The following is a 23,854-nucleotide window of genomic DNA, read 5'->3' as shown; positions in this document are numbered from 1 at the left end:
CATCATTGGTAATATCATCTTCTTTATGGTCAGTTGCCTCTATTTTATTTGTAAAGTATTCTGAGATGCCTGAATAAGTCCAAAATACCCTTTAGCCATAAGCTGTGCTTGAGAAAAATTGATTGAGTGAACTGAAGTCATTAGAGGAAGTAAACAGTGTTAAGCAAGATACATGACTGTACAAACCTACACTGCTTCTCAGGCCATTTCAAAATCACAATGTAACATAGATCTATGATCTCTAGTTCATTTCTGACTTAAATTGGTTGCTGACTTTGTGTAAAATGTTATTTTCTTACCCAAAAAAAGTGATGTGTTGTATAGAACTAGACTTTTTAAATTAATGCACATCCAGTTCCCCTTAAATCAAGTACAGGATCAGCAGAGGAATGGGGTGGGATATTTTCACTTTTATGAGACAACACAACAGCAGAATTGCCCAGTGTGTGCTACCATTTATGTGCTGCTTCCTCCTAAAGGCAAAATTGCCTGTGTGCCTATCTGTGCAGTGAGCATAATGAACATTGTATTAATTTAGATCCACCCTCAAAAACTGAACGAAGACAAAATCCAAATGGAAAATTATTAAAAATAAATAACCTTTCTCTCTAAAACCAGAACATGGAAAAAAGGCACCCTTCAGTAAGGTTAACCCTTTGTGTTCCTTGGAGCCTGTGCATCTCAAACCAATATGGGGGGGAAGGGGAGGTGTTCATCAATACATGCTTGATCCTTATTTAGCAGTGGGAGGAAGCCTGACACAGCCCATCTGTTTCATTTTTGAGGTACAGAGCTTAGGGAGCTGATTTGCTAGGCATGATTTGAGGCACCAAGTGACAACATCAGGAAGAGAGAGCTGAGGTCTCACGAGCATTCTGCTCTGCTCTTGCTGACCAGTATCAAAGCAGCCCCTTTCCTTTGGTGCATCTCTTACAGACAAGGAGCTGCAGAAAGAGCCTCACAGCAGCACTCATGCTCTGATGGGGACATTATTTAATCCCTCAAAAGAAAGTAACCCTGAGTATAGTTAGAGTTCTAGTCAGTGGAAATGTCCAATAGGAGATATGATGTCCAGTGCTAACTTGCAGTCCTATTTTTTCGTTCTCTTGGCTAATGCCACCATATCTGCTACATGAAGAGCCTCTTGCAACATCCCTTCTGAGTACTATCAGTAGTTGTAACACTAAAACCACACCGAACAAACAACAGCAGCAGAAAAGTAAGGGGTTTCCCCCTAATTTCTCTGTGCAGACTTTGCTTTTTATGCAAACAGAAAGCTCTCAGCTTTGGCCATAGCAGAGAAGTCACATTGTGCAACTGCTTCTCTTGATGGCACCATCAGCTTTGCTGGGACACCTTCTCAATGAGCATCCTGCTGTGTGCGACGACAGAACTTCAACTGAATGCTGCAAAGATGGTGAAAGTAAAGACCTGAATAAAACTTTCAAAACCCCTATAAACAAATTTTTAATAAAATTTGTCATTCTCTTCCTTCCTTGCACAAAGTAACTTTCCAGCTCTAAGAGCCAAGGAAACCCAGTGAAGTAAAAAATGCTGTACTTGTATCATATAGGAGACGGAACATGTGAAGTGGAAGTGTACATGTGAGTGGCAAATTCTATTAAAAAAATTAACAAGAAACCATAGTATGTTTTTGTGGTTCTGTATTGTAGTGGTCTACCTATTATACTGTTAAAGGCCACATCCAGAGGAAAAAAAAAAAGCCCTCTCTTTTGAGTCATGGTACCTGCTAACCATTAATGCAGTAGATCCAGGCAGGAGGATACAGATGAAAAAAAAAATCTGCATTCATATTGAAAATTGTCTAAATCTAATTTCTTTTAAATATTCCCTGCTTGATATGATCTCTGACCACTGGTTTGGTATGGACCTGGACGTTTATTTTATCTTCCTTTATCAGTACTGCTGGCCTCTGCTTGGAGAAGTCTTGCAGAGAAAAGTCCAACATACATCTTATTGATGGAGTTTTTAATGAACAATATTAAATGGAGATAGACTAAGTGCCTCAGACAGCTGAGAAAAGATTAAAATGTACCAAAACCAAAAGCTGCTGGGATACTTCAGGCCTGCTTCTTGTTGAAGCCTGGGTTTGATTATTATGCATTACCTCATGTGGGTTTTGTTTCCCAGGTGCTGCCCAGATCATTGTGCAACAGAGCTGCTGCCCATCCACCAAGAAGAACTGGTCCTGAACTGCTGTGGCTAAGGGATCAGGGCTGAGGAATAAAAAAGAAGGCAGAAAGTAGCTATCTTTGTCAGCTCCTGGTTTGGTGTGAAATACCTCCTTGCTCTTAGCAAAGATGAGCTGTTCACCCCTGTGGTCAGGCTGTGTGGGAAGGGAGACAGCAGCATCTCTGTGGCTGCATCCTCAGGATGCTGTGAGCCACAGGGAGAAGGAGCCCAGCCAAGGGAAAGAGGTGAGACCCAGGCACAGCGAGCTGCTACATACCCGTTGATTTCAGAGAAGGTAACTAGGCTTCTGAAGCAAATTTAAGGGCTGGAAAATCTACTGGCTGCTGCAGAAGCCTCCATTCACAGAGCCCAGCAGGGACATTGGGAGGACCCATGAGGGTTTGGCCACTCCATGGGTTGAACTCTGCCCTGACAGCACAAAGTCACCCCCCGGCTCATCCTCAGCTTGCCCAGGCCAGGGACATCAGTGTCTGATCATATGGTAAGCTCAACCCTTCAGGGCTTCAGAGGCCACTGAGCATTCTGCAGCCAAAACAATGGCATTGGGGATGGTGTTAAAAAAGCCAAAAAATCATCCCTTCAGGTTCTGCTTACTAAAGCTTTAGGGTTGGCAAGTGTAACCATGATGAGCTTTCCCCACCTGCTTCTCCAGTTAGATTGATCTTCTTCTCAGGTCTTCTTGTATCCAAACAAGAACAAGTATGCCAGGAGTTTAAAGATCCTTTTCCCAGCCTGCCTAGGAACAACTCCCAAGTTCTGCCAAGGTTTCTCTAGAGCCCACTTGACACCTTCAAAACCCCAACTTCTCAACCTGCACCACAGCCAGGATGTAGTTGCTGTTCTTAAATGCAGCCTTGTCAGAGCTGAGCACAGCAGGTATTAATAACCAGCTGCTGCTTTTCTTCTGAAGCAAAGCAGCAAGGAGCTACTGAAGAACTGTTTACATGATTCTTAAAAACCAAAGTTATTTCCTCCCAGAAGCATTATTGATTTAATTGAAGAACTCCCCCAAGGGAGGGCGTTGCATGCAGAAAGGTTACAGCCTGCTAGGAAAAAATTATCTCCATCAATTGTCAGCTCTTTAACCTAATGATGACAATCTTGAATAGCTTGCTCTACTCTGCAAAATTGCATACAGCACTTAATTAGATTAATTAGCAAAATAGAGTTATCATAAAGAGTCTAGCTCTATACTTCAGTGCCAGAAAGGAAGGTGCAAAAATAAAGAGTGCAAGTTAGTTGTAATGAGCCCTGTCACTCAGTAAATAGTAACAGCTAACTGCTGTGTTTTAACTGTTGAAAAATTTGTTTCACATGTCTGTTCCAAAATCTGAAAAATGGGCTTTAAAAACTTATTTTTCTTTGATGGATACTTGCAATGAATACAACTGAAGATTGCTTGTTGCTGTCCTTCCAAAGGTAAGTGTTTCAGGACAATGGATCTCTCCTCAGAGTAAGTGGAGATGCTGTAAAGGAGGTAGCTGAGGCAAGGAGGTGGCTATAGCAGGTTTCTCAGCATCCCTGTACTGTGCAAGTACAAGCTCTGCCAATTTCTTCAGAGCAAACCATGCTTTAAAAAACAAATTAAGAAACATTGCATCAATTGTCTCTGCCAAGACTTAAACTTGTGAGACTTAAGGAATGATGTTTTGTGGGTTTGCAGTAGACACCAAGTGAGTCAATGTTATGCTTTGTATTTCCTGCTGGGGAGCATCAGCTCTCATATGATGTTCAGCAACAAAACCCAAGCCCTGGTCTGTGTTTTTCTTCCTAAGGATAAACCTCTGCTTCACACTGAGGATGACATTTCTTGCTACTCTGTCTCTCAGATGTTTCATTGCATCAACCAAATGTTTATAGCTAAATGTCAATATCCTTAAGTTAAAATGATGGGTTTGGATCCCTCTTTTCATGTAGGAATACTATAGAATTGTTCAGAAACTTCCTGAACCTTTCACTTTTTTTCCTCAATTAATGGTGGTAAACTGAGAAAGTTCCCAGGACAGAAAAGCCATAAGACTGGTAGCATTCTAAATGGGTAAATACAGAGTCTGCGTGATCTGTGCAGTCCTGGGGGAAAAAAAAAAAAAAAAAAAAAAAAAGCAAATTATTTTACACTGATCAAAACTGAGGGGAGGAAACAAATCAAAAGCTGATTACTTTAAAAAATTCAATACAAATTACTTTACTAAATAAATAAATACCAGATGAGATTAACTTCTTATTTGATGAGGTTACAACTTGGTAATATCTTGTACTGATATTCCATGTCATGCTTGATATCTTCAGTAATTTAAAATAATTAAAACTATCTAAAACTATTCTAATGATATTAAGATGTAGTTACCTTTGAATGGGAAGACACCAACCTGAAGAAGCACTTCTAGCAGAGTGTCAAGTGGGCCTGATGGTTGCTTTCAATTTCTTTATACCAATCTAAAAAAAAATACATTTAAGGATACGATTTGCAGAGGACACATACTGCTGAACTGTAAATAAAAGTGAAGTGATTTGTATTGATGGATTTCCATCACTCAACTACACGACAGCATTAAACACACTTAGGAAAGAAGAAACTTTTGACTAGCAATGGGATCCCATGTCATGTATTGCTAGCAGGGACCATGCTTCTGTCATTACTGACATGCTATATATGTTTTCATAGTGTCAACACCAGAATTTATGCTGAGAGATTAAAAAAGATTAACAAGGAAGGCAAAAGAATGACTTGAGGTCTTGACAATGCACTTCAGTGAGATACTTCTGTCTGATGAGTAATATAATTTATGTTTCAGCATGATGAGACTACAAGAACGCTTTATGCTTATAGTAGGATCAGCTGTCTGGTGAAAGCTTAAGGCAGAGAAACTGAAAATAGAAATAAAGTGCAAGTTTTACCATGAGAAAAACTAGCCTTTAAAAAAATATAACCTACAGAAGTGACTTAGTTTTTAATTTTCATCATGTTATAGCTCTTAGGAAGGAAGGGATGTGACTTTAAAGACCTGCTGCAGGTGAAGGATGTAGGCAGGAGAATTGGTGGTGTTTATTACTGGTGTTAGGCAAAATAAATTATCTGAATTGTTTCTGCCTAGAGCTCCGAATACCTCTTTTCTTCATGTGTTGAACAGGTATTTGCCAGAAATTTTCAGTAAAGTGGATTTGAGACCAGCTAAAGCCCCAGCTGAACCAGTGACAACCCTCAGGCTGAGAAGATGGAGCTCTGATGTTTCCTTTCATTTTCTGCAGAGGTGCAGGATAAACAGCGGTTTATTGCTGAGATCATAAATTTAGCTGTGTGGCAACTTTCAGGAAAGGTGGCAAGACTGTTCTAAATAGGAGCACAAAAACCAACTGAGATAAAGTTAGAAACAACCTCAGCCAGGACCACAGACTAATATTTACACAAAATATGTGGAAATATTGGAATATAAATAGCTGTCAGTGAGTAAAGTCAGTGTATTTCCCATGAGTAAAATACCCCAGGGAAGACATCTGATGGTTATTTGGATCATGATTGGCATTTTCAAAGATGGGGCCCCAGAAGTATAGTCCAACAAACCTTGATTTTTAGTGGCACAGCTCTATTTTGAGAATTTTGGTCTACTTATAGCCATTCCCAGCAGTAGTGATGACATCCATCTGGCCTAGCCTTTGCTCACCCAGAGCTGAGTCTCTTCTAAATAGAGCATGAGATCTGTCAGAGAGTGTGGCACTAGTTCAGTTTTGTTGAAGTATCCTGAGGGAGAAAACCCATAGCTCTGCCACAGGGCAGCCAAAAATATCTTGTGGTGTACCCCAAGTCACATGTCACCCATAAACCATACAGAGCCTTCCTGCCAGATCCCAGGACACCCGCACACCTATCCGCAGCCCCACAGACACAGTCATGTGTTCAGCTGGGCTCAAGAACACAGTATGGTTTGAGGTCTACAAAAATATCTCTCTCCCTCTCCAAATAGTTCAGGCCAGCCTCAGCTTGGTCTCCAAACACCCCTGAGATCTCCTTTATCTTCTGGATTACAAGGCATCAACCAATTCTTCCTCTGCTTGCAGTTTACACCCTCAGGGAAGCAATTTGGAGACAGAGCTCAGTTCTGCTGAAGGTGAGCACATCTTTTTCCTGTCAGGAGGATCGAGATCCCCTGTTCCCTTGGAACAGGTTGCCCAGGGAAGGTGGTGGAGTTGCCATTCCTGGAGGTACTGAAAAAATGGGTAGATATAGTTCTTTGGGAGATGATATAATGGTTAAGGTGCTGCAGGACTGATGGTTGAACTCAATGATCTTGGAGGTCCTTTCCAGCCATGATGATTCTATGATTCTATTCTATACAATTTGGATTTGTCTCCCTTAAAACTTGGCAAGTACAGACTTTATGCTACTTGGAAAAAGATGAAACTGTATTTCTTTAGAAGGGTCTTGGCCACTCTTTGCAAGACAGAGTAATTTGGTTTCAGAGTTTTCCTTCCTCTGTTAAAGAATGAGCAGTAAAACCACTTCTGGTGTGAGCATTTGATACAGGTTTTTGGAGACATCCAGCTCTGCAATGACCTGATCAGGAAGCAGGAAAGAAGGAAGAGTCTGTAGTTTTTCACCTCAAAAGACCTCTCATGCACCTGCATGTGGAAGATCCAATCACAGGGTCTCCTCATCCCTATAATGATGCTGTTATGTCCTTGCATGGATGCATATACAAGAATCTCCTTTTGTTAGGGCTTCTTTTGGGTTTTTTTAGGTCCTTTTGTTTCTCTCTAATACACCAGCAAGAATCAATGTCCTTTTCAATCTCCCTTGGCAGAGCAAGACCAAGGCAAGCACACAACCAATAAAAAAACCCATTGCTGCCATTCCTTGGGGTTTATTGTACTTTGTTATGGGCTCCTCAGTTGCTGAGTCCTGTCTGTCTGTCTGTGTGGTCAGCCTGTGGTAGAGGACAGAGGATGCAGTCGTGGTTGGTCACATACTTACCCATGAGTGTCAAACACCTGGTGGAAGACAGTAAGGCCACGTGTGCCAGCTAAAAAACTGTCAAAAAGCTATTAAGCCAGACTTTTAAAGCCAAAAACTGTTGGGTCAGTGGGGAGAGCATTCACAGAGAATCACAGAATCTTTTAGGATGGAAGAGACCTCCGAGATCATCCAGTCCAACCTTTGACCAACACCATAGAATAACACCGAATGTGAAGCACACAAGAGAATAACAAGCTGCAAAGCACCTGATCCCTTTACTGCATGATCGAAAGGAAAAGACCATACAACCCTTCTGCCCTTCTTGCTCTCTGCTTGCTCAGCCCATGGTTCTGCTGCACTGGGGTGGGTTTGGGCTGCCGTGACAGTAAGGACTTGAAGCACTGCTAATGAAATAAGCACACTCCATTTCTCACTCATTTAAACTATTTTCACTTGTGTCAGGTTTCATTTTACAGCCCTGAAACTAGTTGGCAGTTTGAAGCTCCTGAGAACAGTTTCACAATAGATCATCCAGTATGTGGTAATATGTCTTTATGACACCAGACCACTGTTTCATACTTCTTCCCTTTAGAGCTTCCAGATGAATTTGAATTTAATTTTGGTTTTGGCATGAGCATGCCTCCAACTCAGCATGCTGCAAACCACTGGAAAAGTCTGAGCTTTCAGCTTGTGTTTGCAGTTCAGCTGGCTACAATTTACTTGAGAAATACTTGGCAGTCCAACCCATTTTGTCATCCTCCCTGCTTCTTCTGCAATGTTAGAGCTCTTTCAGTCTTAGAAGAGCTGTGCGCTTAAGAACAATGTCTCACTGCTGACATATTTAAATGCCATAAAATGTCACAATATCAGGGAAGCTTCAAGATTTTTTTTTTAAAAAAAAAAAGATCAGAAGTACTGAGATGCCGATTGGATGCTGACATGTAGTTAATGGCACTGTTGCATGCAATGACTTCACACAGTGTTTCTGTGCAGTTCTAAATGTCATGCAAGTGTATAAATTCCATTCAGACATAACCTTTATTATGAGAGCATCAATAACAGAAACATGTAATTAAAGGATAAAAGACTTGGTGGAAATACAACCTTTTTTGTATTAAATTGGTAATGAATTAATAGAATTCTATGAGGGATTCTTACTTCAGTGATGGAGTGACAAGCACAGAGAAAACCCTGCCTTCCATCACAAGGTTTAGTGGAAGTCCTTCCTCTCTCTACAGCAACTCACACTCTGTCTTTGGAACCCTGAGTGAATTATTATTCCATGTGGCTGCATCAAAACACATGAAAACAGCAGCTGGACCTTTGAAATTCTCCCGTTTTGTTTAGCTTGAGTCATCTACACTGGGACACTTGCCACCTTGCCACATTATACCCAAGCCCATGGCTGATGAATTACAGCTCTGCCAGCCATCCTGTCTAGCAAATTGCCAGCGTATGAGAAAGAATCCTGTATCCCTGTCAGCACTACAGAACACCATGGACACTAATAGAAGGTGATGTTTCCCTCGCTCAGTGCTTACCCCAGAAAACTAGGCCATGGTGTCCTTCAAACCATAATGAGAATTACTATTGAGAGGACTGTCAATCTATGCAACAGAAGAAATGAGGCTTGACAGTTCAGAAAATTGGGTATAAGTACAGTAGCAGAACCAATTACTGCAAAAGGATTAATTTTTTTCCTCCATACTCAGTCTGAAACGAGCAGGAATGACCCCTGCCAAAGCTGTTGTCTAATTTTGATAATATATGCTTATCTGTATGTAGCTGTCAATTTTGGCTGCAAAGACAGATGTGATAAAGTTCCATTCAGGGTCTGTCTCTCCCTAAACTATAGCTAAGGCCCAGGGATAAGCACTCCACAGCACACTGCAAATGGCCCATCAAGACAGCTCTCATCCCAGTTTTATTACATCCTTACAGAATCACTGTAAGAACACCTTTTTATCTTGTTCTTTGCATTTCCCAACATCACTTGCTTTTCTTCCACACTGATTATTCAGAAGTTATTACTCTACCTCCCAGACTAATTGAAGATATTACAAGTCATTTGATACATACTGTAGACTGAGAGTCGTCACTGACAGTGAGAACAAAGGCTCAAAAAGATGTCTGAACAGCACCAGTTTTTCAAGTGCCTTTCTCCATGACCCTTTGCTTCCTAATTCTGCAGGGTACCCTCGTTCCTGCTGCAGAACTGCTTTCACCATCAGCCTCCAGCCCCTTTCTTCCTAAGATCTTGCAGAGTGGTCCTTCCTACAGCTGATGATTCTGCAGGTGCTGGATCACAGAATCACAGAATAACCTTGGTTGGAAAAGACCTTCAAGATCATTGAGTCCAATCATTAACCTAACACTGGCAAGACCTTAAATAAGCCACATCCCACATCCATAAGACTCCTAAATACCTACTGTGCCCCCTGTTCCAATGTCTGATAACCCTTTCATTGAACAACTTCTTCCTAACATCCAATCTAATCATCCCCTGGTCCAACTTGAGGCCATTACCTCTTGCCCTATCACTTGTAACTTCATTGAACTGCTGATACCCACCTCTTAACAACTTCCTTTAAGGTATTTGTAGCTCACAATAAGGTCTTTAGCCTCTTTTATTTGTAGATCACAATAAGGTCTTTAGCCTCTTTTTCTCCAGCCTAAACAACCCCATATCTCAGAACCACTCTTCATAAGACTTGTGCTCCAAACTCTTTATCAGCTTTGTTGCCCTTCCTTAGAAATGCTCTGGTAGCAAAATGTCCTTTCTGAAGTGAGGGGCTCAAAACTGAACACAGTACTTGAAGGGCAGCCTCACCAGTGCCAAGTACAGGGGGTAAGATCACCTCCCTGGTCCTGCTGGCCACACTGTTCCTGATACAGGCCAGGATGCCACTGGTCCTCTTGGCCACCTGGGTGCACTAGCAACTCATGTTCTGTCAGCTGTCAATCAACACTTGGGTACCCCTCTGCAAGACAGCTCTCCAACTCTCCAGTCCTGCACTTCAGCAGCAGCTCATCAAAGTTGTAGGTTTGCATGTCTGTGGCTCCTTTACCCGGCCTCAAAACTGCTCTGTGGGGCACCTCTAGATGTGTGTCTTCAGATTTGTGTCATCCTCTGCCTTTCAAATCGTTATCCAGCTCTACACAGAGGCACTCAGCAGCCCTAAGCCTGAGGCATCTCGTGATGTCAGGTGCTTCATGGATACTTCACTACAGCACTGGGACACTTATTTAGATCTACAACCTGGTTTCTGCATTCCAGTTTAGAACTGAGGCTTGTGGGACTCGGGTGTCATTGAGTGGTTCTGAGTACACAGGAATTATCACATGGCTTTAAATGCATGATCTACTGCAGCAGCTGGTGATGGACATTGAGCTCTACCAGTTACTTCAGTAGATAGCTAGGTCTAAGGTTCTCTTAGTCATTACAAAGTAGATTATTTTAGGTCCTGATGCACATCATTTAATCATCCCTAGTGGATCAAGGGTTGGACTTGATGATCTCTGAGGTCCCTTCTAACCCAGCCAATTCTATGATTCTATGCTTTTAGTGCCACACACTAACTGTATGAATTGCAAGGTATCCTTGACTTTGCTGAGTAAGTTGGCCTCGATGGACTCCTGTGGTTGTGACTGCCAGCTCTGACAAAGAGGAAGCATTGGCCTTCATGGGGTCTGTAGCCTTTTATTTTATTAAAAGATTTCACCATTTACCTACCTTACCTTCATTTGAAACAGTCAGTAGAACCTAGAAACAGTAATATTTTAATACCAAATATAGACATTACTGCAAGTACTATTGCTTTCAGAGCAGATCATAGGGTAATTTTAATCTGGCTCTTCTAATGAAAAGTCTATGAACAGAATCTTAAGTGTGAGGGGCTGTTTTTCAGAGAGATCCAGCACTTGGGGGAATTACATTGATGTAATTTGCCTGTTAAATACTTCGGCAATTCGCAAAAGTTGCAATTTCAGCATTGGTTACTATAGTGTTTTGTATTAACTATCTATCTTGTTTATATCTGTACAAGAAAGCAGGCATGTGAAAAATACAGCACTGCTTGGAAACTGGACTGAGGAGGTCTTTTTCTGTGTGGATTATGAAAATTCTGGAGGTGACTGATTTTAGCACTTACATTCTCCAACCTGTTCTGTGCATCTCCACCAGCTTTTGTGCATGTTATCTTCCCAGGGTCCTACTCCTGAGATCACACTTCTTTCAGTAATGTGGTTATGGTAGCAGAGCTTATTACTGTGCTTCTAATTAGCTGGAAACACTGTTCATATCTGATGATTATATTCTCACTTTTCCTCTGGGCTCTGAGCTGTGGCAGAGATTTTATGTGGGTAGAAAATGCCATTTTTCTTTTGCCAGAATTCTTCTGGGGAGATGCTGTCAGAGTGCTCCATCACATGTGACAGATCATCACTTTACAGAGAATTATCTCTAACACAAAATTGAGTTTTTATCTCAAACTGAGAACTCTTGCCAGTGACACTGGGGGAAAGAACTGGATTTAGTAGCTGATTCTTTCCCCAGGACTGACTTTACCCTCTCTCTCATTGTCACTTCTGTCCTTGAATCTTGTAACTGCTGCCACCTCCTCTTCCTGGGCTTACAGGTCTGTTAATGATGTCTCCCATAGTGTTAAGCTGTGCACCCATGACAGTGCCCAGACTTTCAGGTCAAAGCTGTGTGGTGTCAATACTGTTGACATCACTACTACTCTTCATGCACTCAGGCTCTTATTATTTGTGAGCTACTAGCTGCTAAAATCACATTGGAAAGAGTGCTGGGAAAACACTCAGCAAATTGATACAACTCTCTCCAAGTGAATAAACTTTGAATACTGGTTGTCAATCAAGGCTTGGAAAAATAGGAAAGTTTTCTAAAACCGTGTTGAAAGAAATGTAAGCACAGAATACAGCACCTTAGGGAAGGATGGTCAGGAAATGCTGTTTTCACTCCTGCTTGCAGACTGTTCCTGAGTACAAGGGTCTCCGCAATGAAATGAGAGCCATTACTCTCCTGGGAAGCTCCCTACCACCTCCAGAGTTACAGATTCCTGGTTTAAATGGTGATCCTTACTTCATCCAAAGAAATTCTGCCTTTTTTTCAGTAATCCTGGGTCAAGTAGCATCAGTATATTATATAAAAAAAAATTTGAAGATTTTGTTACATGTTCAGACTTGGGAAATCTAATAATTATTTGGCTTTTATTTGTATTAAAATCACACACTAAAACTTGCATTATTTGTATTAAAATCACAGCACATAGCAGCATCAGTTCTGGAATTCAGGACAGAAATCCGATTCCTGACAGGAACAGCTGATTCCTAGGGCTTTTTCTAAGATTTCTGGGAAGGGTTTTTTTTTTTATGATCTATAAAATAACTGAGAGAAAAAGAAGTGCTTTATGTTGTGAGCACAAAGCCCAGATTTTTAAAGTGTGTGATAAAATCTCCCTTTACTTTCATACTAGACAGTAAAATTATGCAACTCCCCAGGACTCAGGACCCCACATGGACACGGCTGAGTTTGCAATCAACTGACAGGATTTGTACTTCATCATTTGTGATTATATTTTGTACTAGGATTTCTACTTCAAAACCCACTTCACCAATCAGTAGCACATTTGAGTATGACTGCTAAGTACATGCTACTGAAAAACTATTGGTGCACTCTGTAAAACAGTATTTAATGAAACCTAATGCACACATGGCCTTCAAACACAAGACGCGCCGCCTTCTCGCAATGTACTTACTATTTATATGTCAGTGTATTTTGCTCCTAGCTGCCTTCTGTGGGGGTTACTTTTTTTTTTTTTCTGCAGCTACACAGTCTGCTTCTTCTGCTCCTTCAGAAAGTGGTAGGTGTCATTTCCTCCAATTTATCGATGGAGGAAGCTGAGGGCTGCAGAACAAAGCTCAGGCCTTCGGGTTCCTGCGCTGTTTCCTGGCCCAGCTGCTTTTCTTCTCCCAAATGGTCACCGAGGCAGAAGCTGCACCCTGAGAAGGGCCTCTGCTCCTCCACATTGATCTCCATGGAAAATAGACAACTCAGAGAACACCTAAGCTCATCCAGAAAGCTCTTCTACAGGCTGCAGGTGGCTAAGCGAGGCGGGGTTGCTCTTGACAAAGCAGGAGTGGTTTGGGACAGCTGAATCGTGTTGCTCCCACTCCAGCTCAAGCTGCCACCCTCCCCTCCTGGTACAACACACCACCCTCCCTCCCTCTTTCCTCTACACTTTGGTGCACCAAAGTGGCACCAAGCAGCAACTCTGCAGTGGCACAAGTGCAAGCACCAAAGCAGCATGGGCAGCTGGCACAGAAAGCTAAATTAAGAGATAGGCATCCATTCACCCCTGACTGCACTCCCAGCATCGCTGCTCTCTGCCACACCAGCTGATCTTGTCAAGGGAAGAAACATTGCACTTCTGTCACAAGGTACTGGTATCATTTCTACAATTTCCCCACTGGGAAGCACTAGGGATGCTGCCTGATGGTACTGGGACTAAACCATACTGTAGTTGCCCATGCTCCTGGGATAAACATCTTAATTTTTCTTTGTTTTACATCCAGTTCTGCCTATCTTCCTCCTCCTCACTGCTGCCTTTAAGTCCTTAACTACCTTTCCAGCTTGGCTGACAACACCCAGTGCTCCCCTATGCCTTTCAGGGCTTGTTGTTGCCCTTGCACTCAAGCCCTCTTTCTAATCTTTCTGCTATGCTGCTTTTTGCTGCCCTCTCTTTCCACAGCCACACAGAGAACAGAGGTGATGAGTCAGAAAGGGAAGTTCCACAGTGTCCAGAAACAGAAATAACCAGAAAACCTCAGGAGTTTTACTGCCTTTTTCTTATTGAGAACAAACAAGCTGTAATGAGCAAAAAGCATCACATGGGTTAGTTTTGAAAAATTATCAAGCTGACCTGTGCCACAGCTGCTTTCAAAATGCTGAGAGCAAAAGGAATCAGGGGGTGGTAAGAACTGTGAAGACCTATTTTTAAAAAAGTTTACAGAAGTTCAAAAGACTGGTGTTTATTATAGCACACATGTAGATCTATTAATTTTTAAACCAAGTTGTTAAATATTCCGTTTCTAAAGGTTAATAGGTCAGAGTCAGTAGGTGTGAACAGAAAAAGAAAAACATGGTGAAGTCCTACACCTATTACAGTTAAAAGCAGCAAACTGGTGATTTCACCAGTTTCAGAATTCTGCTCACAGTATTCAAACCCAATGGGGCTACTGACCCTCGGGAAGCACCATCCCAGATGTTACCTAATGAGAATAAAATTATTCCACAGTGAAGTACTTGTCTTTGCAAGTGCATACTGTGCTGTGAATATGGATATATGATCACCCTTGAATATTCCTCTTAATACTGATTTTAAATCTTCAATTAACACAGGTGTAAACCTAGGTAGGCTAAGGCTTAATTAAAGGTTATTATACAATGCACAGGACATTCAGGAGTTTCCTTGATCTGTGCAGCACCCAATGCATAGCAAGCAGAAACAGGAGTTACTGATAAAATAACATTCAAGCAGTAAAAAACCAGGAAATTATACAAGTGGAAGAGAAAGTCAAGCACTGTGAGAGAGGAGGATTGGGTCCTTCCAGATTAGTTCATTTGATTAGTTGACCAGAGTTAAAATTTTGAGTTATCTTGGAACTCACTTCCATTTTTCATGCTGGCAACTCTGAATCATCTCTCTCTTTCTGTTGCTTCAACCTCGGAACAGGAAAAAGTGAATGCTGCAACCAGCCATGGAGCCTTATAAAAACACTCCTGTGCTGTACAAAGTAGCTGAAGAAACGCTTGACTCCTACAGTGTCTTTCACCATGCCTCCATGAGCACCTTTGTGAAACTGCAGGGCACTGATTTACTGCTCCTTGGTGCAGCAAAGGAAGAATGTGAAGAGAAAGACCTGAGACAAAGGGGCATTTTGCAACGCTGGACTTAAATCTTGATCCTCCTGGCTTTGAGTAGAATACTACCAGCAGCAGTGGCAGGGACTCACCTGCAGCAGTAAAGCCTGGCCCCCAGCTCTGTCTGCCTGCTTCTGCTCTTTTGTAGGTGGGCTCAGCAGTGCCCCTCAGTGAGAGCTGCTGGGGAATTCCTGGAGAACAGCTTTCTTCTGTCGCTGGCTGGTGTGTTCAGAGGCTGCAGAGCATCCTTCTGGGTACCACACCAATCACAACTAATGAGGAGGGCAGTTCAGACAGGAAGAACCAGGATGAGGCTTAGACAGATACTCCTTTTTAAAATACACTGTTCATCTTTTTTCTTGTGTTCAAAAAAAGACACTGTTAGCATCTACATGCTTAATCTGCATGTGAACTTCCCCCTTTCCAATTAGTATCTTCTTTTAAACTGAGCAATCTGTTGACTTAGGTCTCTGTACATACCCATACTCATTAATGGAGCCAAATAAAAGCAAAACAGGCAGTGAGACAAACAGTCACTTATGCTTTGGCTCCATCTTTCACAGCTCAAAACTACATAAAATGTTTTACTATTACAGAACATTTAGGAAAAAAAAAGGCAAAGAAGAGTGTAAAATCAACCTGCAATTAATTTAGAATACTCATAAACTAAACACTGTAAAAATATGTACTAACAGTAAAAGTAAACTGAAAGAACAGTAAGAACACTAAGAAAATACAACTGAGAAAAATATGCTAGTAAATTTGGTTTTGAAATTATTATCACTCAGTTAACAATAGAACCTGATACTTTGCTTGCAGGTGTTTATCCTGCATTCTTGTACCATACAAAATATAAACTCCCTAACAGATTTTTAGATACACATCATCTTGCAAAGTATCTGCTTGACTGAGTTAATTTTAAGGCTTTATGGTACATATAGATCTGCAGTGAGTATGAATAATGCACAATAGTGACCTTTCTTTTAAGGAATCATCACTGAACAAGTATCCAAACATATTTAAACAGTCACTTTTTTTAAATGCCTGTGTTTTAAATGTTTTGTATTTCTACAAAAAGATACTACATATAAATATTATTCCAAAAATGTATTAACCCCTTTTTAAAAAAGAATAGGATCAGAGTAAGCATAATTATATATATCGAAGAGTTTAACATTAAAAACCTGTCAAGCCCTAGCTCACATAATACTCATCTTTAATTTTTTTTTTTTGGCCTTAAAGCAAAGGAAAAAACCCACCAAACTGTGCTTAATCATTTCAGTGTTCCCTTGGTCTCTTTCAAGGATGTAACGTGCTAAACAGAAAGATATAAATGCTAAGAATAACCACACCATCTATCCTGATTATCTGGTTGGAGAAAAAGACTTTTCAGAAATGCTTAATCTGTGGTACAAATTATGTCATTCCAGAAATGCAGACAGCTGGTGGGCCAAGACTGGTAATGGGGATTTACTGGCTTTCAGGCCTCTTTGCAGAGCAATGCTAACTGGTACTGACATTTTTCCACAGTCTACACCTTTCAATTGGGAATCAAAGTCAGAACCAAAGTTCCAACAGCTTATGTTTGCAGTGTGCTGACAGAGTGAAGCTGTCTTTGTATACTTATGGCCTGGCTGAATCTTGATGTGACACAGTTATGATGCTGTAGATAAATCAGGTTCAGATCTTACAGATTTGACTCTGGAAGACTAATTTCATACCTGTTCCAAGTATAGTTAGCAACGGTGGATTTCATCTTGTTTCCCATCAGTTTCAGGTGTAATCACAAGCTGAAAAAACAGAGGACTGTCCAAAAAGCAATGCTTGCAGGTGTTTACCACAGGTTAAATGTTTCATTTTGCACAACACAAAATAGAATTCACTCCTGTCAAGACTGTAATGTTGAGGTATACAAAGTGTAACTTCTTAGCAGCTTCTAAAACTGCTCTAAACCCATGAATTTTGACATTTAAAAGGCTCAAGATGTAGTATTTACTTTGCAAATAGTTTTCATCTCCTCCTCCCAACTTTAATTTTACAGAGACTATGAAATAAATTTAGGTAATAAATCAGATTAAGTGAAAATATGCCAGCATTCTTGGTCAGACCTCCACTGCCTTTTACAGGAGGTTACATATCTATAGATACTCCTTACAATCTGAATGCAGAAACATCATCTTGAATTGGTTAAAAAAATAAACACCAGTGTAGTTGTAAGTCCTGAAGACCTCTAATTAAAACAATGCTTTTTAACAGACATCATCATCTTCTTGTTTTCCCCCACAACTGAAAAAAACAGCATTCTGACCTCTGTAGGATTTTGCTTCTTCTTCTTCAAATTTATTAACTTCTGTAATTATGTAGTCCATTTTATTGTTAAATCAGAAACAGTAAGAGAACACTCTGGGTTGGTATAGTCATTTTACAATGAGCAGATCAGCTACAATACCTTTACCTAATGTCAGAAAACCAAAACAGAAGCAGAACAGCAATTTATCTTTTTTTTTTTTTTTTTTTTTTGACAAACCTGCTTATTGAGATATAACCTATTATGTAAGGAAGAAAATACTTGAAAAATAAAAAAGTTAAAATTTAGTTAAAAGCTTTACTTGTCTGAGAGCAATCTCATAAAACTCTTTAATATGAGCACTTCACTTCACAAAATGAAAAACTATTTACAACATTTTGCTTGCAGTTTGGTCACATTATCTACACACATTTGCAGAAATCTTAGGCAAAATAGGTATGTATCTTCTTCTGACATAGGCTATCAGATTGATTGCACATTTTCCTTTTACGTAATGGCTCTCCTATAGTGCACTGAAGTCAGTGATCACTGTCTAATTACATTCTCATTTTAATTTATGGCTCAACAATAAAATCAATACCACTTCAAACTCAAATATCCGCACAGCTGAATTACAAATAGTGTGAAACATGTGGATCCTACTTGTTTGGACCTGATTTTCAAAAGAATCATTCACCTCACTAGCACAATTACCAAACTGTGCAAAGAAATAAAGGATCTGTACACCTAACTGGCTTGAAAAATCAAGGCATCTTATCAAATTCTGTCAACAATTTCCCTCTAGTTACAGTTCACTTTAAAATATTCACTTCCCTATGGCACTATGATGGACTTCTCAGCCTTTTATTACTGAATTACAGTATCTTTTATGTGTATACTATCTTTTGGCCAATAAGGTGATTTCCATGTTACACAATGTCATTGCCTTCACAAGCAAAGTTGCTACATACATTCACAGTTTCAACAGATTGTAATTAGCTTCTCCAGTTGTGCTTTAAAAATTCCAAATATTTTCCAACAGTAAGTGCAAAGCAAATGTTCTATGCAGCTACAATTGGTCACAGAGTTATAAACTCCATAATTATGAGAAGAGTGTTCTCTCATTCTCCATTTTCATCACCTGCTTTTTCAGGTATGACCTCCAGACTTCGACGGGGCTTTGAGATTTCTGCATTTTCAGTGCCTGGCTTATTAAGTCCACATGAAAGAGTGGCATAATGGATTTGTTTCAGATTCTCCAGTGCTTCATTTTTAGCATATTTGAGAAGATCAGCTTGTCCCTGCAAGAAAAACTGCAGTTAGAATACACTATAGACAACAGCATTCAATTTTTATTTTCCTTCTGTTTGTTTCAGATTAGTTGCACAGTTGCCCTGCTCAAATAAACAGTCTACACCAAAAAACCAACCCAATCCAAAACAAAAAACAACCCCCCCCCAGAAAAACCCAAAACACAAAACTTGATTACTGTTAGTTAGTAAGAACTCTTTGCTTTCTCTGGACCTAACTGGTTGTATAAACAAAGGAATAGGGATAACTTCTACTTAACAGCTTTCAGCAAAGTAATCTGTGCTGTATTTGTTAACCACAGGGACTGTGTTTCTGCATAGAGACACAGAATTGCAAAGACTGATTTTAATACTTCAAGGAGCAGTTTAACTGTTTTGGTTTTTTAGTTCTTTGAGATCTTAGTAAAGTGATCCATCCAATAGTATCACTGTAAAGGATCAATATTTGTCAAAGCACTAAATATGAAAATATAAGTTGTCAAGCAACATGTAGGAAGGACAGTGATAACAAAGGCTTCATGAGGTTTCTTTGGAGTTCAGCACAGTCCCCCCTCTACTTACCATCTTACTCTTCATAAGCAAGGAAGTTTTAAGCAAAAAACCATCCCAAACCCAAGTAATCTGTCTCTGTCCTGTGTTATTAACTACTCCTTTTTGTTGATTAAAGCCCTCTAACAGCAACAGCTCCATGGAAAAGGCTGTGCCTGCAGCTGCTCTCTGCCTACCCTGCCCATAAGCAGGGAAGGAGGCAGCCTGTGGCACAGGACCAGCAACACCTTGTCCTGGTGGACACAGAAAAGTTGACAAACTCACACGGGAAGCCTGCAAGGGGCCAAAGTGATTGGGCTCTGCCTGCCACCCTGGAAGAACTGCCCCACAGCTCACAGAAAATTAAATGATGCTTCAAAAATACTGAATCTTAAACAGTGTCACTTCCAACTGAAGGGGAGAAAAAGACATGTACAAACCAACCAACCAACCAACCAAGCCAGGTACCGTAGTTCCTTGAGACTGTCAGTTCCTCTGATGTCTAACAAGCTATAAAGACTGACTGCACCTTTTCCTGTAACTGGGGTACTCATGTCTGTCCTGTGTAAATGCTGGCTCTGGGCAGATACTTCCTCTTGAAGAGATACTAATGTCTCTTCTGGAGACATACCAGTTATGTTGCCTCTCCTCGTCAGACAAATAAGGCTGAAATCCAGCTTTACTTTTTGATTAAAAAAATAAAGGAGGAGGGGTGGAAGTCAGAGAAAAGCATGTGTGTGCACTTATGGGATGATACTTCATCAGCCTTTCTTCTTCAGCAACTCAGAACATAAATACTGTCTCATGAAGTAAGCAGAATTATGCATTTGAGGCACACAAATGGAAAACTAATATTGCTTTTTTCAAAGAAATAATGCCCCCCATCCCCTTATCCAAGAACAGCCGAAGAGGTTTTTTTCTGATTACCAGACAGGGAAAAAAAATTTAGATGTTCACTGTGCACAAGCTTCAGTAATATTTTCTTCTACAGAAAACCAGGGCTACTTTTTTTTTTTTTTTTTTTTTAATAAATCACATACTTTTTTCCAAACTCACAAATAACTAAAAGCTAATTTGAAACACTACAGCAGACTAAATGAGTCATATCTGGAGAGCATCTGTTTCTAGCCTAAGTTCCATTTTACATGTATTGGTAGAATATATAGTTCTGCAATTTTAATCAAGCTGTTTATTATAGGCAGAGCTGCTAGCAACAGTTTATTAATAAAGTTGCCTAAAACTTCTCATTTAAAAGAAAAAAAACAACCTGCCTACAGTTGCTTATATGCTTGCCAAATTTTAACTACTTCAGCTGATACTTGTTATGCAGGATTTTTGCCACTGGCAGGTTTATTATTATTACTGTTTATTCTTTAACCTCATCCATATGGTTCATTCAGTTCTTAAAATAAAGACAGTAAAACGCTCTCAGATTTTTTCAACAAACTTCCATCCTTTCCTTTCCTTCCCACTTGGGGTAGAGATGTGTAATTCAAACGACTTCAGGTACTCTGAGTACTGGATTCAAGTCATGAGCTTTTAAAAAACAAAAATCAGATTTTGGAAGTGGTTAATACAGTCCCTCAGGATTTCATTCTCGGTCATTTTTCATGTCTTGACAGCTCCAGCATGTGGCAAGACAAGGCATATTCCATTCCCACACAATAATGAATACGTGTTAGAAGAAAAAGTGGTGGGTTTTTTTCCTGCATGGTTTCTCCAGATTGTTTTACCACCAATATTTGGTTGCCAGTGCAATCAATCCAAAAGTCAGACTAGAGGAGGGGAAGGAAGAGCCTGGGACAGAAACTCTGGCAAGAAGGCAGATGGAGAAAAAGGAGGAGGCAAGAGCAACCTCTGGGATTGACCTGGAAAGAAGTCTAGGACTGAAAACAGGAAAGTTGGACTGTATTAGGCAAAGCTGAAACTAGATATTACTAAAGGAGGAGATTCTGAACTAATGAAAAATGAACATAATGTGGCAACACTGACTTTAGACCAGAGAGGTGATGAAGAAAGGACAAGTTTCAGACAATCTGGATTGGAATACACAAAGAAAATTAATCCGACAAAACCCATTATGCTGAGAGATGTCTGGAAATGACAGAGCAGTAGAAGGATTAACAACTCAAAAAAAGTGAGAGAGCTTGGTAATGAGACCAAAGGTTGATGAGAGAGAGAAACAAACTAAGCCATAGAGCAAGGAGAAGAGACTGCAGAATACAATGAGAAGAGGTAAGGTGATGAGAAAGCTAAAATTAAGACCCACCATGAAGGATCTCTGGAGGAGACAAAGAGGGACCAATATGAACTTGGAAAGCAATGGAAAAAACTGCCAGGAGAAAACTAGCTACCAAATGGGAACAAAACACTGGATGGAGGAGAGAGAGAGAGAGAGAGGGAGGAAATCAGGGGTCAGTGGGAATGCCTGGGTTTTCAGCAGGGAATGTCTGGACAAGTCTGAACAAGAAAGATTAACTTTGTAGACAAAAGCAGAGTTTGAATAAAGGTCTGCATTGTTGCAGATAGCAGAGGTTCAGAATAAACAAGTGGGATCAGGTTTACACCAGAGTGAAACAGAAAAATTAATTAAGTACTAAGTACATTAGATAGTCTATTCTCCAACACTTAAAATTTCTGTCAATTTCTGAATGTTGATTTGCAGTTGATTTCTGATTGCCACTGAACTCAAAAAATGTCTATGAAGCCAATCATGTTGTCATGTGCTGGCATGTCTTGATCCAAAGATAAAACAAGAGCCAACCACTGCTACCACACATATGGTACAAGCTCAAATCAGAGAGATCTGTCCAATTGCTGTACAGATCCTTGTTCTGCTGCTGTACCATCATCAAGCCATACCTCGGGGGAAAAAAGCAGTATGCATATTAAAAATTCCTGATGTAGTCACATGTCTCTTGTTGAGGGGCTCTCAAGATTCAATTTCAGTTCTTTATATTCTATGCATTCTATAGTTTCATGAAATCATGTGCCACTGACTTAATAAGTAAATTAATAGTACTTTTACCTTTAATACCTTTTACTTTTAATTAATAGGTCTTGTATCTCCTTACCAGCCCCAAATGGCTGTGCAATACTTGCTCCCAAAATACCTACTGTAAAGCCAATGCAAGTAACCTATCAATGGCTCAAAGAAGAATCAAGAAGATTTATCATGAGGATGTACAAAAAATCATCGTTCCAAGAGACAAATCTGGCCCAGAAAGACAACTCAATGATAGAATCTGAAGCAGTTGCAGAACCAAACCTACATAATGTTTCTCACTGTATCACAGGGCTAACTGTCAGGCTTTTCCCCCAGTTAAATGTAAATTAATTCTGTCCATTAATGCTGTGTGGCAAACACCACAAAACTCAAATTTACTCTGTGATTAACAGGCATTCTTTGATAATTCCCACCTAAGGAACAGGACCAATCAGGCCCTGCACATCTCAAGTACAGAGCACTACGAGAGTGCTGTCCTCACAGCAATCACTGCTCCCTTACCTCCAGTGAAGTTAAAATCCACTTACAGAACTGAGCACTATGTAACTTTAACAGCTGTTTCACATATTGATGTTTACAAGTTTCAGAAAATGATTGAAGCATCAAGCTGTCTCATAGGCAGACATGAAAAAGCCCTTAAAGAACATCACAGAATTCACTTGCAGATTTCATCCATAAAATTCAAATGCTGGCTTTTTTCTATATATATTTAAGCTTCATGCCTCTAAGTGCCCTGAGTGTTCCACTTGTAAAAATAATGTAGGCCCAGAACCGACGCTAATACAGAGATAAAAACCAGCCATGAACTGCATATCTTGGGCCTTCTTTCAAGAGAAAGTAATTCATATTGTCTAATGTGACATGTCTAAAAACTCTGAGCATACAAGAAGTATTTAACAAATGCTGGAAATGGGAGCCCCATCTTCATTTTAAGTATTTCCAATAAAATCTTCTTACATGTTTAGAACAGCTGTTTAGAACAGAACTGCAAAGACATATTTAAAGATGCTGTTATGCGCTTCCTACAAGCATCTTTAATTCTGAGCCTATATAGTTGTTGGTTGGGGTTTTTCTGCTGTGCCAAGAAGGTCTGTAAGTTGTTACACTATGTTGTTTGTAGCCTGCTGCAATAGTACATAAGAGTGATTTTCTTTCTCCAGCTGTATACTCTTTCTGGCAGGAAACATGATTATCTATATTTAGAAAATTTGAGTGCTATTGGTCTGAGTAATAACAATAAATAAGTTACAAACAAATGATATTGCAAACTGACTGTTCAAAAGAGAGGAATATTCTAATACTGCACAACCTCAAAATCTCTCAGGTAGGCAACAAAATTCACTAAAGCAGACTGAGTTTACTCTAAATGGTGTTCTGAAATGAAACTAGGATTTCTATGTCATATATCCCTATGTTATATATGGGGTGCATAAAAATGGGAATGTGTGCATACACACATACACAAGTTGAATAGAGCTATTTCAGCTGGATTCAAACAGACTATACCAGTAGTAAATTTGATGACATGGCTTCAAATTAGGAAAAATAAAAATTTTTCAAAATAGTAACTTTACTGCATGTGTGCACACAGGTACACACACATATAGATACT

The 23,854-nt window shown here is 40.0% G+C and overlaps 1 protein-coding gene across 1 annotated transcript in view; it reads right to left on the bottom strand.

Annotated features, from left to right (window-relative positions):
- Nucleotides 1-17,423: 17,423 nt before the first annotated feature.
- PLCL2 (phospholipase C like 2) overlaps nt 17,424-23,854 on the bottom strand; it is a 90,564-nt gene continuing 84,133 nt past the window's right edge. The window contains exon 7 of the mRNA XM_030445297.1: nt 17,424-18,698. Within this exon, the coding sequence (XP_030301157.1) occupies nt 18,519-18,698 (180 nt within the window). The 3' untranslated portion in view covers nt 17,424-18,518. The remainder of the gene's footprint in view (nt 18,699-23,854) is intronic.

The sequence above is a fragment of the Calypte anna genome, chromosome 2 (genome assembly GCF_003957555.1).
Source record: "Calypte anna isolate BGI_N300 chromosome 2, bCalAnn1_v1.p, whole genome shotgun sequence".
NCBI lineage: Eukaryota > Metazoa > Chordata > Aves > Apodiformes > Trochilidae > Calypte > Calypte anna.
The sequence above is the reverse complement of the archived record's forward strand: the minus strand, read 5'-3'. Positions and strand labels throughout refer to the sequence as shown.